A 15,701-nucleotide genomic window follows, 5' to 3' on the forward strand; every position below is an offset into this window, starting at 1 on the left:
TGCAAGGAGATCAAACCAATCAATCCTAAAAGAAATCAGTCCTGAATATTCATTGGAAGGACTGATGCTGAAGCTGAAGCTCCAATACTTTGGCCAACTGATGCGAAGAGCTGACAGTGGAAAAGACTCTGATGCTGGGAAAGACTGAAGGCACAAGGAGAAGGGGATAACAGAGGATGAGATGGTCAGATGTCATCACTGACTCAACAGACATGAGTTTGAGCAAGCTCCAGGAGTTGGTAATGCATAGGGAAGCCTGGCATGCTGCAGGCCACGGGGTCGCAAAGAGTCAGACATGACTGAGACACTGAACTGAGTGAAATGCCAAAAAAATGGAGTCTGGAAAATAAACGTAATGTGGTAGGAATAATGTGAGAACACAACAGGAGTAGTCCTATAGGCAAAAAGTTTCATGGAAGAGACAGAAATTATGTGAAATCTTTTTCTAGATGAAACTGAAGTGTAATAAATTAAGAAACAATAACAGTATCTACCCTGCAATGTGCTGTGCTTAGTCACTCAGTAGTGTCCAACTGTTTGCAACCCCATAGGCTGTAGCCTGCCAGGCTCCTCTGTCCATGGGGATTCTCTAGGCAAGAATACTGGAGTGGGTTGTCATGTCCTCCTCATCTACCCTAGAGCACCCAAATTAACACTCCTTTAGCTACAGAGAACTATTATTATATAAAAAAGCAAACAAATTCCCAAGCCAATCAGTAAGAAGAATAAGCTTTGAAATGCATGAAAACCCAGAAGAAAACACTCAGACCTTGTTCACCTTACTAAACCTTATTTCAAGCTTTACGTGACATTCATGAAAAAGCCGACCACAGGAATCACACAGAGGCAACCAAGGGTGTGCTACTGTTCACCAGGTAGGCAGCAGTGATAATGTCAAAGACACTTCGCAACAAATGTTCCATCAAAGAGTGCTAAGCAAAGAGGAAGGAGTCCCTCCAGCAGCAACCAGCTCACATTCCAGACAAAAGCAATACAGTCAAACAAAGTGCAAAAGTAGTGACATTTACAAGGAGTCAACTGTAGGAAAAAAAAGAAAGTTTCTAGTCCTTTAAATTCACATATACTGTTCAAAAGGCCAAGGGCAGGGGCCGGCAAACAGGCTTCATTGGTGTTTACCCGAAAGTTACAGCCCATAGAGCAGTATTAAAGACAAGTGCAGTATAAAACAGACCAGTGAGAGGCTACTATATAGCACAGGGAACTCTGTGGTGCTCTGTGGTGACCTAAATGGGAAGGAAATCCAGAAAAAGAGGGGATAGATGTATGTACACATTATGGTCGATTCACTTCACTATATAGCAGAAACTGACACAGCCATGTAAAGTAACTAAACCCCAATTTAAAAAATAATTTTTAAATTTCCTTTAAAAATAAAAAATATTTAAATAAAGACAACTGTAGCCAGCCTGTGTAATAGAGTTAGTATATAGATCTGCCAGGGAACCTTTGTGGGATTATACAACCACATAACATTGTTCTTGGTCTTCTTAGACTTATCAGTAATATCAAGTTCTCTATCCTCATCACTGACAAACACTTGAAGGGCGCTGCTGCTGATGGCATTGTGTCAGCTAGAGCTATCAGCAAGTCTGCATTTGAGCTGATCCTTAAACATATAATGCAGGGCTTCTCAAAGGGTATTTTTAACCCTTCTAAGAAATGCAGGAAAGAAGGACTATTAAATGCATGTTCCTGAGCCCTACCCTAGACATAATTAATCTAAATTTCTGGACAAAGGGTACCCATGTATCTCCCCAGATAATTCTTATAACATTTAAGTTTGAGAACTATTGATACAATGGGGGAAAAAAATAAGCCCCTGATATCAAAAGCTACTTTGAGCTTAACCATATGTTAGCTGTTTGATTCTGTATACATCATTTAGGCTTCTGGGCATTAGCTTCTTCACCTGCAAATTAGCATAATAATAACAACAATAATGGCAACCCACTCCAGCAGTCTTGTCTGGAGAATTCCATGGACGGAGTATCCTGGATTACATTCCATGGGATCGCAAAGAGTCTGGGCACAACTGAGCGACTAACACTAACACTTGTCAATTCTAAGACTCAATAATCAGCAAAATAAATCATTATTTCATGTACCAATAAGAAAAGGAAAAAACCCTATCAATTAAATTATAACATGCCATCAATTACAAAATGCATTTTCATTGAAGAGATATTTATGATAGAAAATTTTCATTTGAGAATGAAGGAAATATAGTAACTTTCTGGCTGGGTATTAGAATTCAGCAGTGCAAGAAAGCATTTTTTTTTTTTAACTAAAAAGTCCTATAGTAATTGTTCTGGGCCTTTTGATTAAATATCAAACTGTACTAAACCTAACTGTACAACAATTGGGCTATTCTGGTCCAAGGAAATGGATCATCCTTTGCCTAAGAGCTTCCAATAAGGGTAATTAGAGGAACTAAATACAGGAGTTACTCCAAAAAGCTAGCAAGTGGTTTAAAAACAAAAACAATCTTAAGTATCCTGTAAATTAATTGAAATGTCAAACTACTTTGAAAGAAGACTATGAGATAAATGGTATAAATAAATAAATGTGGTGTCATATATGTTTGAGAAAAGCACATTGACAAAAATATGAACATTGAGTCTTTCAGAATCTGACTTAAGTGAGTTTTAAAAACCTCCAAGCATGTTCATACTTAGCCTAAAGTTACAAGTGATTTCATGCATTTATGCTACTCTATTAATAGAACCACAAGAAGAAACGGATGAATTCACTACTATAGGTGGAAACTTCAATAACGGACAGAATCTGCTGGCAGAAAATCAACAAAGAAATAATTGAACTGAACAGCACCTTCCATCAACTAGATCAAATTGACATTTTTCCAAAAACAGAAAAATACATTCTCTTCAAGTTCACATGGAACATTCACCAAAATAGACAACATTTCAGGCCATAAAACACACCTTAATAAACTTAAAAGAACAGGAGTCATATAGAGGAGACTCTCAGACCCAACAGAATTAAACTAGAAAACAGTAACAGAACAACAGCTAGAAAAACCTAACATATTTGGGAGATTAAGAAACACACTTTAAAACAGCACATGGATCAAAGAAGTAGTCTTAAGAGAACCTCTAAAAATATTTCTAACTAAATGAAAATACAACTTATCAAAAATGTGTGGGGTGTAGCAAAAGTTAGTGTTTAGAAGGAAATTTAAAGCATTGAAGCATATATTAGGAAAGAAGAAATAACCAACATCAACAATCAAAGCTTCCACCTTAGGAACTAAAAAAAGAGCAAATTAAATCCAAAGAAAGGAAATAACAGAAATTAGAGAACAAATCAATGAAATTGGAAAACAGAAAATCAATAGAGAAAATCAACAAAACTAAAAGCTGATTATTTAAAAAACAAATAAAACTGAGAAACCTCTGGCCAGGTTAAGTTTAAAAAAAACAAGTAGGGGGCAGTGTGTAGAATTCCCTGGTTGTCCAGTAGTTCAGACTTTGTGCTTCCATTTCAGGAGGCGTTGGTTCAATCCCTGGTCAGGGAGGTTCCAAATGTCAGGACGTGAGACACACAAAAAAAGACATAAATTTAAAAATATCAGAAATGCAAAAGGGGACACTACAGATCCCATGGACACTAAAAAGGTAATAAAGGAATTTTATGAACATCTCTATGACTACAAATTTGATAATCCAGATGAAATGGACCAATTTCTTAAAAAACACAACCTGCTAAAACTCACACAAGAAACAGACAATCTGAATAAGTCTATATCTATTAAAGAAATGGAATCAATAATTAGTAATCTTCCAAAACAAAAAGCACCAGGCCCAGCCGGGGTCAATGATGAATTCTATCAAACACTTAAAGAATTTTATACAATCCTTACAATTCTATACAAATAAAGATAGAACTTCAAAGAAAAGCTATAGATTCCTTTTACTTCTTAAAAGAATAATGATTATTTATTTGCAGAAATTCAATAGCATAGCCTATAGAAATGATGTGAAAGTCTTTCTATTGATTCAAAGGACTAAGGGGTAAAAAAGCATAACTATGAAATCTGGTCCCATCACTTCATGGCAGATAGATGGGGAAACAATAGAAACAGTGAAAGATTTTATTTTCTTGGGCTCCAAAATCACTGCAGATGGTGACTACAGCCATGAAATTAAAAGATGCTTGTTCCTTGGAAGAAAAGCTATGACCAATCGAGACAACATACATTAAAAAGCAGAGACAATACTTTGCTGACAAAGGTCTGTCTAGTCAAAGCTATGGTTTTTCCAGTAGTCATATATGGATGTGAGAGTGGACCAAGAGAAGGCTAAGCACTGAAGAATTGATGCTTTCGAACAGTGGTGTTGGAGAAGACTCTTGAGAGTCCCTTGGATAGCAAAAGAGATCAAACCAGTCAATTCCAAAGGAAATCAACCCTGAATATTCACTGGAAGGACTGATGCTGAAGCTAAAGCTCCAATACTTTGGCCACCTGATGCTGAGAAAGATTGAAGCCATGAGAAGGGAATGACAGAGGATGAGATGGTTGGATGGCATCACTGACTCAATGGACATGAGTTTGAGCAAGCTCTGGGACATGGTGACGGACAGGGGAGGCCTGGCGTGCTGCAGTCCATGGGTCGCGAAGAGTCGGACACAACCGAGTGACTAAACAACAACAACAAAGCAATCAACAATTGGAATTTGAAATAAAAAACACAATACAATTTACATTTGCACTACAAAAAAGTACTTAGGAATACTTAGGAATACTTAAGAATAAATGTAACAAAATATGCACAAGATCTATATGAGGAAAACTAAAAAATTCTTATGAAAGAAATCAAAGATCTAAAAAAATGGAGATCTATTCCATGTAATAAATAAGAAGACTCAACATTGTTAACATGTCATTTCTCCCAAATTTTATCTGTAGATTCATGCAACCCCAATCAGAATCTCAGCAATTGTGGATATCAACAAACTGATTTTTAAATGTACATGGAAAGGTAAAAGACCCAGAACAGTCACACAAAATTGATAAACATCAAAGTCAGAGGACTGACACTACATGACTTCAAGATTTACTATAAACTGCAATAATCAAGACAGTATGATATTGGTGAAAGAACAGACAAAGGATTAATGAAACCAAATAGAACCTGAAAATTGATCAACAAAAACATAGTCAACTGATTTTTGACAAAGGAACAAAGGCAATCCAATGAAGAAAGGGTCATGTTTCTAGCAAATGCTGCTAGAACAACTGACATCTACATGGAAAAAAAGGAATCTAAACACTGACCTTACACCTTTCACCAAAATTAACTTAAAATGGATCATAGATTTAAACGTAAAAACAAAACTTTGAAAGATAGCATAGAAAAAAATCTAGCTAACCTTGGCTTTTGGCAATGACTTCTTAAGATAAAATATCAAAACCATAAACAATGAAAGAATCAATACATCAGACTTCACTAAAATAAAAAGACTTCTAATTTGTGAAAGACATTGTTAACAGAATGAAGAGAAAAGCCACAGGAGAATATTTTGTGAAATATTTGCAAAACACACCTGATAAAGATTTGTATCAAAAATATACAAAAAACTCTTACAACCCAACAATTAGAAAATAAATAACTCAATTTAAAAATGGGCAGAAGAAAACAATGATATCACTACATATCTATTAGAATGTCTAAAATCCAAAAACCTAACAATATCATGTGTTACTGAAGACATGGAGCAACAGGAGCTTCCATTCATTGCTGGTAAAAATGTAAAATGATATAGCTACTTTAGAAGAGAGTCTGGCAGTTTCTTACAAAATTAAAAGTGAATCTTAACATATGATCTAGCAGTCTTGCTCCTAGGTATTTACCCAAATGAGATGAAAAATTTACATCCACAAAAAAGCCTGAATATGAATAGCTATAGTGACTTTATTCAAATTTGCCAAAGACTGGAATGCACCAAAATATCCTTCCAAAGGTTATATACCACCTTCAAAATGTGGTACATCCATAAAATGGAATATTATTTAGCAATAAAAAGAAAAGAACTATCAAACAATGAAAAAACTTAAATTCATATTCCTTAGTGAAAGAAGTCAGTCTGAAAAAGCTATATACTTTATGATTTCAATTACATAATATCCTGGAAAAAGCCAAACTATACAGACAATAAAATGAACAGCAGTTGCCAGAGGTTTGGTGCAAAGATGGAAAAGATGAATATGTGGAACACATGAGATTTTTAAGGCAGCGAAACTATTTTGTGTGATACTGTAATGATGGATATATGACATTATGTATTTGTCAAAATCAACTGTACAACACAAAGAGTGAACCTTTATATAAACTATGGACTTTACTTAATAATCATATATCAATACTGGCTCATCAACAAATATACTACACTAATGAAAGACTTTAATAAAAAGAGACGATACTACATTAACTGCTCAACTTTCTGTAAACATAAAACTGCTCTAAAAAAAAATCTATTAAAATCTTATGAGCAATCAGACAAAATATTATTAATTATCCAATGTGTATTTTTAGAAAATGAAAGTTACACCATACATGTAATCACTTTAGTTATACAAGTTATTGGGAAAAAAAAGAATAATTTTCCCAAATTAACATTAGAAGACAAATGTTTCTGAAAGTATTAATTTCTAATTTACAAAAGTCAAAGTAAATCAAGTGAAAAGCAAAAACAAAAAATACTTTGTCTCTTGCCATATAGTCATCCCTGGCTCCTGCTATATATAGAAATCAGTGATGAGCTCTATCCTCACCAAAAAAAATTACAAGCAATGAAAAAAGCCATTTTTGCCTATTTCAGTTGAAAACACCATAAAATTACAAAATCAACTGAACACAACTGAAATAATATCTCAATATGCATTCTATTATCATATTTTTCTGAACTCTTTAGAAAGGTATCTTAATCTATGAGCATTTTTTGAGAAGCTACACACGTATGACAGGAAAACATGCTCTTAAAAAGTCTGTTGTTGAGACTTCCCTGGCAGGCCAATGGTGAAGACTCTGTGTTTCCACCAGAGAAGGCCCAGGTTTGATCCCTAGTAGGAGAACTAAAATCCCACAAGCTGTATGGAGAAGAAAGAGAAGGAGAGGAGAGTTGAGAGGATGGGAGAGGAAGGATGGAAAGGGTGGAAAGAGGAGGGGAGAAGAGAGGAGAGAAGAGGAGAGGAAGAGAAAGGAAGGAAGGAAAGAAAAAAAAAAGATTGTTTTTTTAAACCAGACATCTTCATCTGATGCACGCCTTACAACGCCTGCTGATTTTAATATACAAGAATGCCAGGACCAGTGGTCTAGGACTAATGGTGACCAAACCAGGCGAAAAGAATTTTGCAAGTCATCTTTAGCAGTACAGTTCAATGAGACGGGAGCGAGCAACTGTTTATAAAAATAAAAATCAAACCAAACAGACCAAAACAGAAAAAGTACCTCCTAAACTACCCTGGGCAAACAATTGGTTTCTTGAATTCCTTATAAGCACTCTAAATTAGCATAATGGAATCAGCATTCTGATCTTTATTTACAAAGATTAGATTATTGCTATAAATCAGTAACTAGCAGGCTTTGGGCTGTTTTTCTGGTTATTGGAGACGGGCTTGTGCTCATTCAGTCATACTGCCCCTAGTATCTGGGGCTAAGTTTGCTCCAGAAGAGAATAAAGCTAACTAGTCCACATGGGGATTGAATACATGACCCTGGCCTAATTAGCACCCTGCTAATCAACCACCAAAATAGCTACCATTAATTACAAGATGCTTCCATTTATAGACCACTTTATATGTGTCAGGTATTGTGCTAAATGTTTTATGAACATTTTTGCTCAAATTTCACAAAAACCTTTCAAAGTAGATACTATCCCTGTTTTACAGATGTTCAAACTGAGAATCAGAATAGACAAGACAGGAATACTGTAAAACAACTTTGTCCATGATAAATGAAAGTAATCAAAAGATCTAAGCTCAAATCCAAGTCTGTCTGTGTCAGAAGGTTTCCATGCTTGTACATAACAAGACTGTACTACGAACCAACTCCAAATCAAAAGGTGTTATGTAACAGAACAAAGCAGAAAGATATGTTACTTTTGATCTGAAACAGTATTTTAAAATTCTGAATGTCTTCATTCACAAGTTATTCTGATGATGAAAACAAAAGATGGATGTGACTACTATTACTATGAACATCTTTTTTCACAAAGTATTTCAGATTCATTCATAATAGCTTAATTAAGAGGTTGACAAATATTAACCAAAGAAGAAAATATTCTGGAAATACAAGAAAAATAAAACAAATACCAATACCTTGAAAGAAATCTAAATACTAATTAATAATTTTCAATAAATTCCTCAAGGTAAATAGACTTGTAAAAAACTTTAATTCAAGACAATTAAACTGAATTGAAAATGTAAAAGTGCTCAGCGGGGTAGAATGAGTACTGGTCTGACTAGAGATATTAGGAAAGTTGCACTGCAGCAGGCCATGATGAGAGATGGGTTTCTCTGGGTAAGGAAAGGATGGAGTGGTGAGAAGATGGGGGCTGAGGATTCCCGGTTAAGGGACCACCATGAGCAAAGCCAGGTGCACCAATGCTTACAAAAACAAGTAGCCAGAATTACTATAGTATGTAATGCACTATAGAATGACAGCAGGAGGTTGAAAATGATAATTTGAGATCACATCCTATATAATCCTATCATCTTACTAAGGAATTATAGTTAATTTGGTAGAAGATGAAAAGCTAAAGTAACTCTTTGAGAAGGCTATTTGGGTAGTAATAACATATCTCTATACTCAATCTCGGAGCCTGAACTGATATTCTGGCTTTGTTACTTTAGTTGTAGACTGTGTACCAGTTCCTTAATATATATGTGCAATAGTTTTCTCAATTCTAACAAAGTAAAATAAATAGTACCAATTTCTTAAGGACTGTTAGGAAGATTCAATGAAATAATATATGTCAAGTGCTTAAAACAGCAGCTACCATGAACTCCCAGTAAATATTAGTTACAAATACACCTAAAACCTACTTCAATTCAGCACTGCAGAACAAATGCGACAATAAAATTAGTTCCAACAGAAGAAAACCCCAGGAACCATGTACTGTATATCTACTAAGATTAAAAAAGGGGCAACTGCAAAACCATTAGAGACCTATATAAATAAATTTTTTTGCATAAAGCCTGTGATCTATTATAGTTCTGACAGGAAGTTCTTTTTTAATAGCATCAGTTTATTAATGCTTCAAATTATCTTTTTGCAAGGTAGTTATAAAGAAAGAATCCATATGTGTTAAATTGGCTTTTCACTCTTACAGTCTCTAGAATATTATATTTTGACAATCAAACATAGCAAATCTAAGTGGAATCCTGGGCATTTTTGTTAAAATTATATATTAGCAGAAAAAACACAAAAACCTGTGATGTACGGGTCTTTGCAAGAGGAGAAGTACATGCTTCTTGAAACTGATCTTCATTAATTCCAATTTCTTTAAGGTAAGTTTCTAACAGCTTTTCAACCTAAAAAAAAAAAGTTTAACTTTTACAATTTACATTGAAAGATTCCAAATGAGTTTTTATATTGAGTTTAGAAAAGTATAATCAAATGCTTGCTTGCAATGATTAATCTACATAAAATTATATTATATGGCAGTGACAATCTTTTTCACCAAAAAAACCCCAAACAACTAAAAGTGAAAATCTTCGCAGAGAATCAAATGAAATTTTATTTCCTCTACCAGAAATAACTGAAGTCAGGATTATGAAGTTTGATGTGGTATAATCCTTGTGCTACCCAGAGGCATTTCTTAAAATCTCAAGACAACATGGCTAAATTAATAATGAACACTCCCCTGGATATACCAGCAGAAGAACAGGAATAAAATTTAAAGATCAGATGCAAGATCCCTTAAAATAGTTGTCCTAAATCTATTCCTTACATTCCAGAGTCTTATGGAGGAAAGGCACAGAGAACCCCTGGGATCTGATGCAACTGAGAGCACTACTAAGGTAGACTGAAATTTTTTAAGGAATTTAAATGGACAAGTCTATTTTTAAAATTCAGAACAGACTGAATTAATATTATTCAAATTATATTTAAAATCAGTTTAAAAATACTCACTAGTTCTTTATATTCCTGATGAATCTCTGTATAAGTCAATTTGCTCTCTTCTTCATCATCAAAAACTAAATTTAAAAGAAAAATATTGCATAGTGTAAAAAAAATTTCATTAAATATGAAAGTCAGCTCCACAAATAGAACTTACAAATAGAACACTCATTCTTGTAAACTGGCTCTTCTACTTTAAAATTCTTGGGATTAAAAAAATAATAATAATTAATTGTAAACAAGTTTTTTTCCATACCTAAGAGCTACTTCATATGGGAGAGGAACACTAGTTTGCCACTTTTCAATCAATAATACAAGGCAACAATTTCTTTACAAACTTTAAATGGAACATTATTGGTAAGTTTCTAAATAATTCCTTTCACAACAGGTTCCAGATTATTTTACCATATTGGAATTTTGCTGATCCAAATTTTACTGAAACTGACTCTTTCTTTATTACATATAGATCAATAATGAAACAAAAATGAATAAAAACAAATGTTTACTCAATGATCATATGTGTGAAAATGTATATTAGAAAGATATATATTCCTTCAAAAAGCTACAATGTGATCAAGGAAAAGACAAATTCATGAACTGTAAACCATAAGCCACCTTTAAAAAAAATTCCCCCATTCTTTATAAAATACAAAACTAACATCAGTAATTTTCTATTTAAAACGCTTCAGTTCTTTGCTTAGAGAATAAGTATAAAATGCTTAGAATCCCAGACAAAACTCTTCAAGACTGGATCCCAAGTCTCATCTCCCACCACTCCAAAACCCAAATTTTGCCCTCGTAACAGGACACAATTACTTGGAATGTGGACAAATGTAAAAACATAGAAGGTGCTTCAAAGCCCCAGGTCTTTGCTCAAGCCCTTCTTGGATCTCTTTGCCTTTACCCAATACCTCTTCTCCCAACCATTCTTCAAAAGACTGCAAGAGGCACATTCACCATGATCTGCTGCTGCTGCTAAGTCACTTCAGTCGTGTCCGACTGTGCGACCCCATAGACAGCAGCCCACCAGGCTCCCCGGTCCCTGGGATTCTCCAGGCAAGAACGCTAGAGTGGGGTGCCATTGCCTTCTCCGCCATGATCTGCTACTCACTCCCAACTCCCTTGGCTATTTAGATTCTTTCCTCAGAACTATTTGAATACACAGCACCATATGTCCACCTTTATAATAACATCTGGTCACTTTACATTTAAATTCCATTGCCTTCCCTACCAAATTATAAACTTCTCAAGGACAAAGATTTGTTTTATTAACTTTTCTAACCTCAACTTCTGGCTCGAAGACACTCAGTAAATGTTGAAATAAATGCTGATATTTACAAAGTTATACAAAACTAATTTTTAAATTACCTAAGGTGAAGAATACCACATTGACAAACCAAAGTCAGTGAAATATAAACACTATTATTTCAAGTGCCACTGAAATGTTACTTCCATTTCTCTTGGCATCTATTCTACATAGCACTGGGCATACTATGCAATATAGCAGCTAATAAACCTGTTTTCAGATAATTTTGAAACCAAATTACTACATTACATGTTTACAAGTCTGAAGATTACTATTTCCCTTTAAAATTACACAATCAGGTGTGTTACAACTGAGATGCAGCCACTTTTAAAGTTGGGGGATAGAATTTTTTTTTTTTTTTTTGCTATTTCAGCATTTAGGTTCAGTGGGATAAGTGGAATCAAAAGGTGACATAATTTCTTTTTTCTCCTAAAGGAGATCAGAACACCACATGCTTCCTCAGTCTCAGAATAGCGTTTTAAATTTTTTAATAGAGCAGAAATAAAAGTTATTTTGAACTTCTTTTAAAAATTACCTGCAAGAACAATACCTAGTAAATACTATTTGAATGTTGCTCATGGCAATGAGAATGTAATGAAAAGATTCAGTGGTCAAAGTAAATTTCATCTTTACCAGATTCATGGAAACTTAGGGTTGAAAGGATTCTTAACAGATCATTCATGATAACCAACCATTTGACAGTTGAATTCCTCTCTGTAGTAACTCCATTAAGGTGCTATCAGATTCATTCAAACACTGCTAAGGCCTGGAGAACTCATTATCTTCTGAGACAGGCGAATGTATCCAGGATACTATCTGTTATGAAGCACTTCCTTCACAGAAATTTGTCTACCTCTAGCTTGTGCCCACGGACGCTAGCTCTAGCCCATTGAACCTTAAAAAAAAAAAAGTCTAATCCCTCCAACATACGACAGACGTTCGAACGATTAATGGATATTACTACCCTTAAGGTCTTGGCCAGCTAAACAACCACAACAGCCTGAAATTACTCTTATGACATCGCTTCTGCTTCCTTTTCCATTAATGGGCTCCAAATTATCTCTAAGAACTGAATGCAGAGCTCCCAAGCGTGAACTGATCAGAACCTAGAGGTACTCTTTCCTTACAGGGAACGTTATGCCACGTCTACATACTTCATTTATTGGAAGATACGCTCCATGTTTGGTATAACCGAGAGAGAGAGCTCAAAAAAGGGAATACAGGCCACCGAGATTACCGGCTCTGGGCCTACCAGAGTAATCACATACCCCTCTCCCACCCACTTTTTGGCCAACAGTTGGAATCAGAAGGAACTCAGAAGCGAACTGACATCTCTCCTCCCAAGTCACTGGGGAAGCTGATGAAGGAAGAAACCCAGTCACCTGCCCAAGGCAGAAAGGTGCAAGATGGAGTAGACCCAACACAGGATTAAAGTCTAATGTTTTTCGAATGCGTGCTTGGGCCGAGGGGGCAGAGGTATGTCGTCCCCCTTTTCATTACCGTGGAAAAGACAGGCGCGGTGACAGCAACACATCCTAAAAATCCAGCTCTAAACCTGGTTGACAGGAGGGGAGATCGAGGAGATGAGAGGCGGTGTGTGGAGAGGTTGTTGGTGTGAGAGACGTGAGCAAGGACTGACGATTCGAGATTCGTATTTTACCTTCACATTTCTGCTCCACGAAGTCCAAGATGGGGATGGACCAGTCCGGGCCCCGCAGGAACCCCGCGATGCTCTCCACCACCCATTCCACCTCGTCCTCTTCTCCCGCGGCCATTCCGCCCCCGCGGGGCGCCGCGGAAGCCTAGGCCAGATCCCCGAATCCTAGCAGGCCTTTCGGCCGCAGGGAACCGAGAGGACAGGGGAACGATGTGCCCCAGCAGTCTCCGCAGTCACCAGGCTGAAAGCTACAAACCACTTAACGTAAAACGGTCGCTATGGCAACAAGCGGAGCCGCCTCCGGCAGCCGCCCGGAAGTGAAGCCAGCTTCCTCGGAGCCTGCGCAGCTTAGAAAGAGGCATTTGAAGAATGTTTCCGATTGGCTGGGAAGGAGTAGAAGCCAGTCGAAAGATAGCCTTCTGCCCATTGGCCCGGAGCTGCTGGTAGAGCTGACTTGTAGCCATTGGCTGGAAATCCTGGAAGGAATCTCAACGTTTCCACAGAAGAAGTGCGTGGGACCAAGGATTAGAAATGGCGCCACGAAGGCCAGTCTCACCTGGTCTCTGACTGAAAAGGTTTTAAAGGCTTCAGTTCACGGTTGTATCCCCACCGTTCACTCCCGACCATTTCCCGACCCGCTGAGCCAGAAACGTTTGTAATTGAAAGGTTGTTTGTTTGAAAATACAAACCCGAGGAAAGTAGCTCTGTAAGATTTGCTGATTGTCCCAGCGTCAGTTTGCATCCCGTAGCTGCCAGCGAGTCTTTATGGCGTAGATAGAAATAACTAGAATTAAGAATTTTTCAGGAGTAAAATCAAAGTCAGTATTCCTTTAAATAAATGTCTAAGTAATCAACCTTTAATGTTAAATAACACACTACTTTTAGCTTGGAGTCCTTCGTGGAATGGGTCTTCAAAGGTCCCTGCCAAAGTACTAGGCACCCCAAAATATTTTCAAACAACTTTGTATGTATTTACATACATGGGATCATATGTACAGTTAGGAAACTTTGTTCAGTTAGTATAGTCATCTGTCCATGTAAACATTAAATTGTTGTTTCTTTACAGCTACATGATATTCTATAAACTAGCGTTTTTAAATTCATATTTCATGTATGGCTCAGTGGTTAAGAATCCACCTGCCAATGCAGGAGACGTGGATTCAATCCCTGGGAAGGGAAGATCCTCTGGAAATGGCAATCCACTCCAGTATTCTTACCTGGGAAATCCCATAGACAGAGGAGCCTGGAGGACTACAGGGTTGCATAAGAGTCAGACACAACTTAGATTAAACAATAACAAATACCCACACAGTACCGTACTTGGATGCATAGATGTGATTAGTGTGCTGTTTTTCTCTCCCTCCATGGTGTGGATGTATGTACCATGCCATTTTTCCCTTCTATAAACAGCTAAAATGAACATCTTTGTGTCTCTAAGAACTGTTGGTTTTATTGACTATTCCAAGGAATACAGTCTAGCAGAATTGCTAAGTGAGAGAGTATATATTCCTTGATTTATGTGACCAATCCTCAATTGCTAGGTTAAATTTCATCAGTTTCTTAAATAACAATTCTGTACAACTCTAGTCTCATTATTTACTTCGGATAAATTCCCAAAGAAAAGATTTCTGAACCTATTTTTAAAAGCCTTTTTGAAAAATACCTTTACCAATCTACTAGGTTAAAGATGATACATAATTTTAACTTGAATTTTTAAATTTGAATGTGAGCTTTATTTCACATTGATTAGTCTTTGGTTTCTTCCTGTGTTATTTTTCATATCTTTTGACCATTTCTTATTGGGATTTATTTTTCTTATTGATTTGAAAGAGCTTTTTATACATTATTAGAAGAATTTTAACTCTACATGTTGCAGTGACACATTTGTCATTTGTCTTTTAGCTCACTGTGTCTTCTGCCATATAGAAGTTTTATATTTTTTATGTAGACTTTAAATGGTAACCAGTAGGTTATTAATAGTTATTTTCCTTAATGGATAGCCATATTCCAAATATCACTTACTAGAAATGGGTGTGGTAAATTGTGGTGATTTTTTAATACTGAGAAGAGGTAAAAGGAAAGAAGGACGTCATTTGGGGGAGCCAATATATTGTGACACCAGCGGTGGATTACTATGGTTTATTGCTCTCCTTTTCTGTCTTCTAAAGCAGCTTAAAAGAGAAAGTCCACTTCTATTTTGCCAATTTCCTCCTTTCATGAAGAAGTTACTTGTAAGATTAATGAGCCTGAAGGCCACAAAATTCTGTCCAACTACACTCAGCATTACCTGGCATTAGGGTCTTTATCTTTAGTCTCAAGTGCTTTCAATTTCCACTCAAAGCAGATAATAACTGGAATGTACAAACTCTCCTTTCACTTATTTTCTCAGCATCATTCTTATTTTTTTTTTTTAATATTTATTCATTTGTTTTATTTGGCTGTGTCAGGTCCCAGTTGGGACACGCAGGATCCTCTGTCCTGGCTGGCTGGCTTTTCTCTAGTTGTGGCAGGCAGGCTTAGCTGCCCCAACCCATGTGGGATCTTAGTTCCCTGGTCAGGGGCAGAACCCCAGTTC

General features: G+C 36.3%; 1 protein-coding gene across 3 annotated transcripts in view; it reads right to left on the bottom strand.

Annotated features, from left to right (window-relative positions):
- Window positions 1–13,484, bottom strand: part of CFAP36 (cilia and flagella associated protein 36) — a 30,676-nt gene extending 17,192 nt beyond the window's left edge. For all 3 annotated transcript variants that reach the window (XM_010841661.1, XM_010841660.1, XM_010841659.1), the window contains exons 1-3: window positions 13,130–13,484; window positions 10,176–10,240; window positions 9,473–9,574 (exon numbers count right to left, since the gene is read on the bottom strand). In XM_010841661.1, coding sequence (XP_010839963.1) covers window positions 9,473–9,574; window positions 10,176–10,240; window positions 13,130–13,244 — 282 coding nt within the window. In that variant the 5' untranslated portion in view covers window positions 13,245–13,484. The remainder of the gene's footprint in view (window positions 1–9,472; window positions 9,575–10,175; window positions 10,241–13,129) is intronic.
- Window positions 13,485–15,701: the final 2,217 nt, after the last annotated feature.

Source organism: Bison bison, unplaced genomic scaffold, assembly GCF_000754665.1.
Source record: "Bison bison bison isolate TAMUID 2011002044 unplaced genomic scaffold, Bison_UMD1.0 scf7180017864166, whole genome shotgun sequence".
NCBI classification, from domain to species: domain Eukaryota; kingdom Metazoa; phylum Chordata; class Mammalia; order Artiodactyla; family Bovidae; genus Bison; species Bison bison.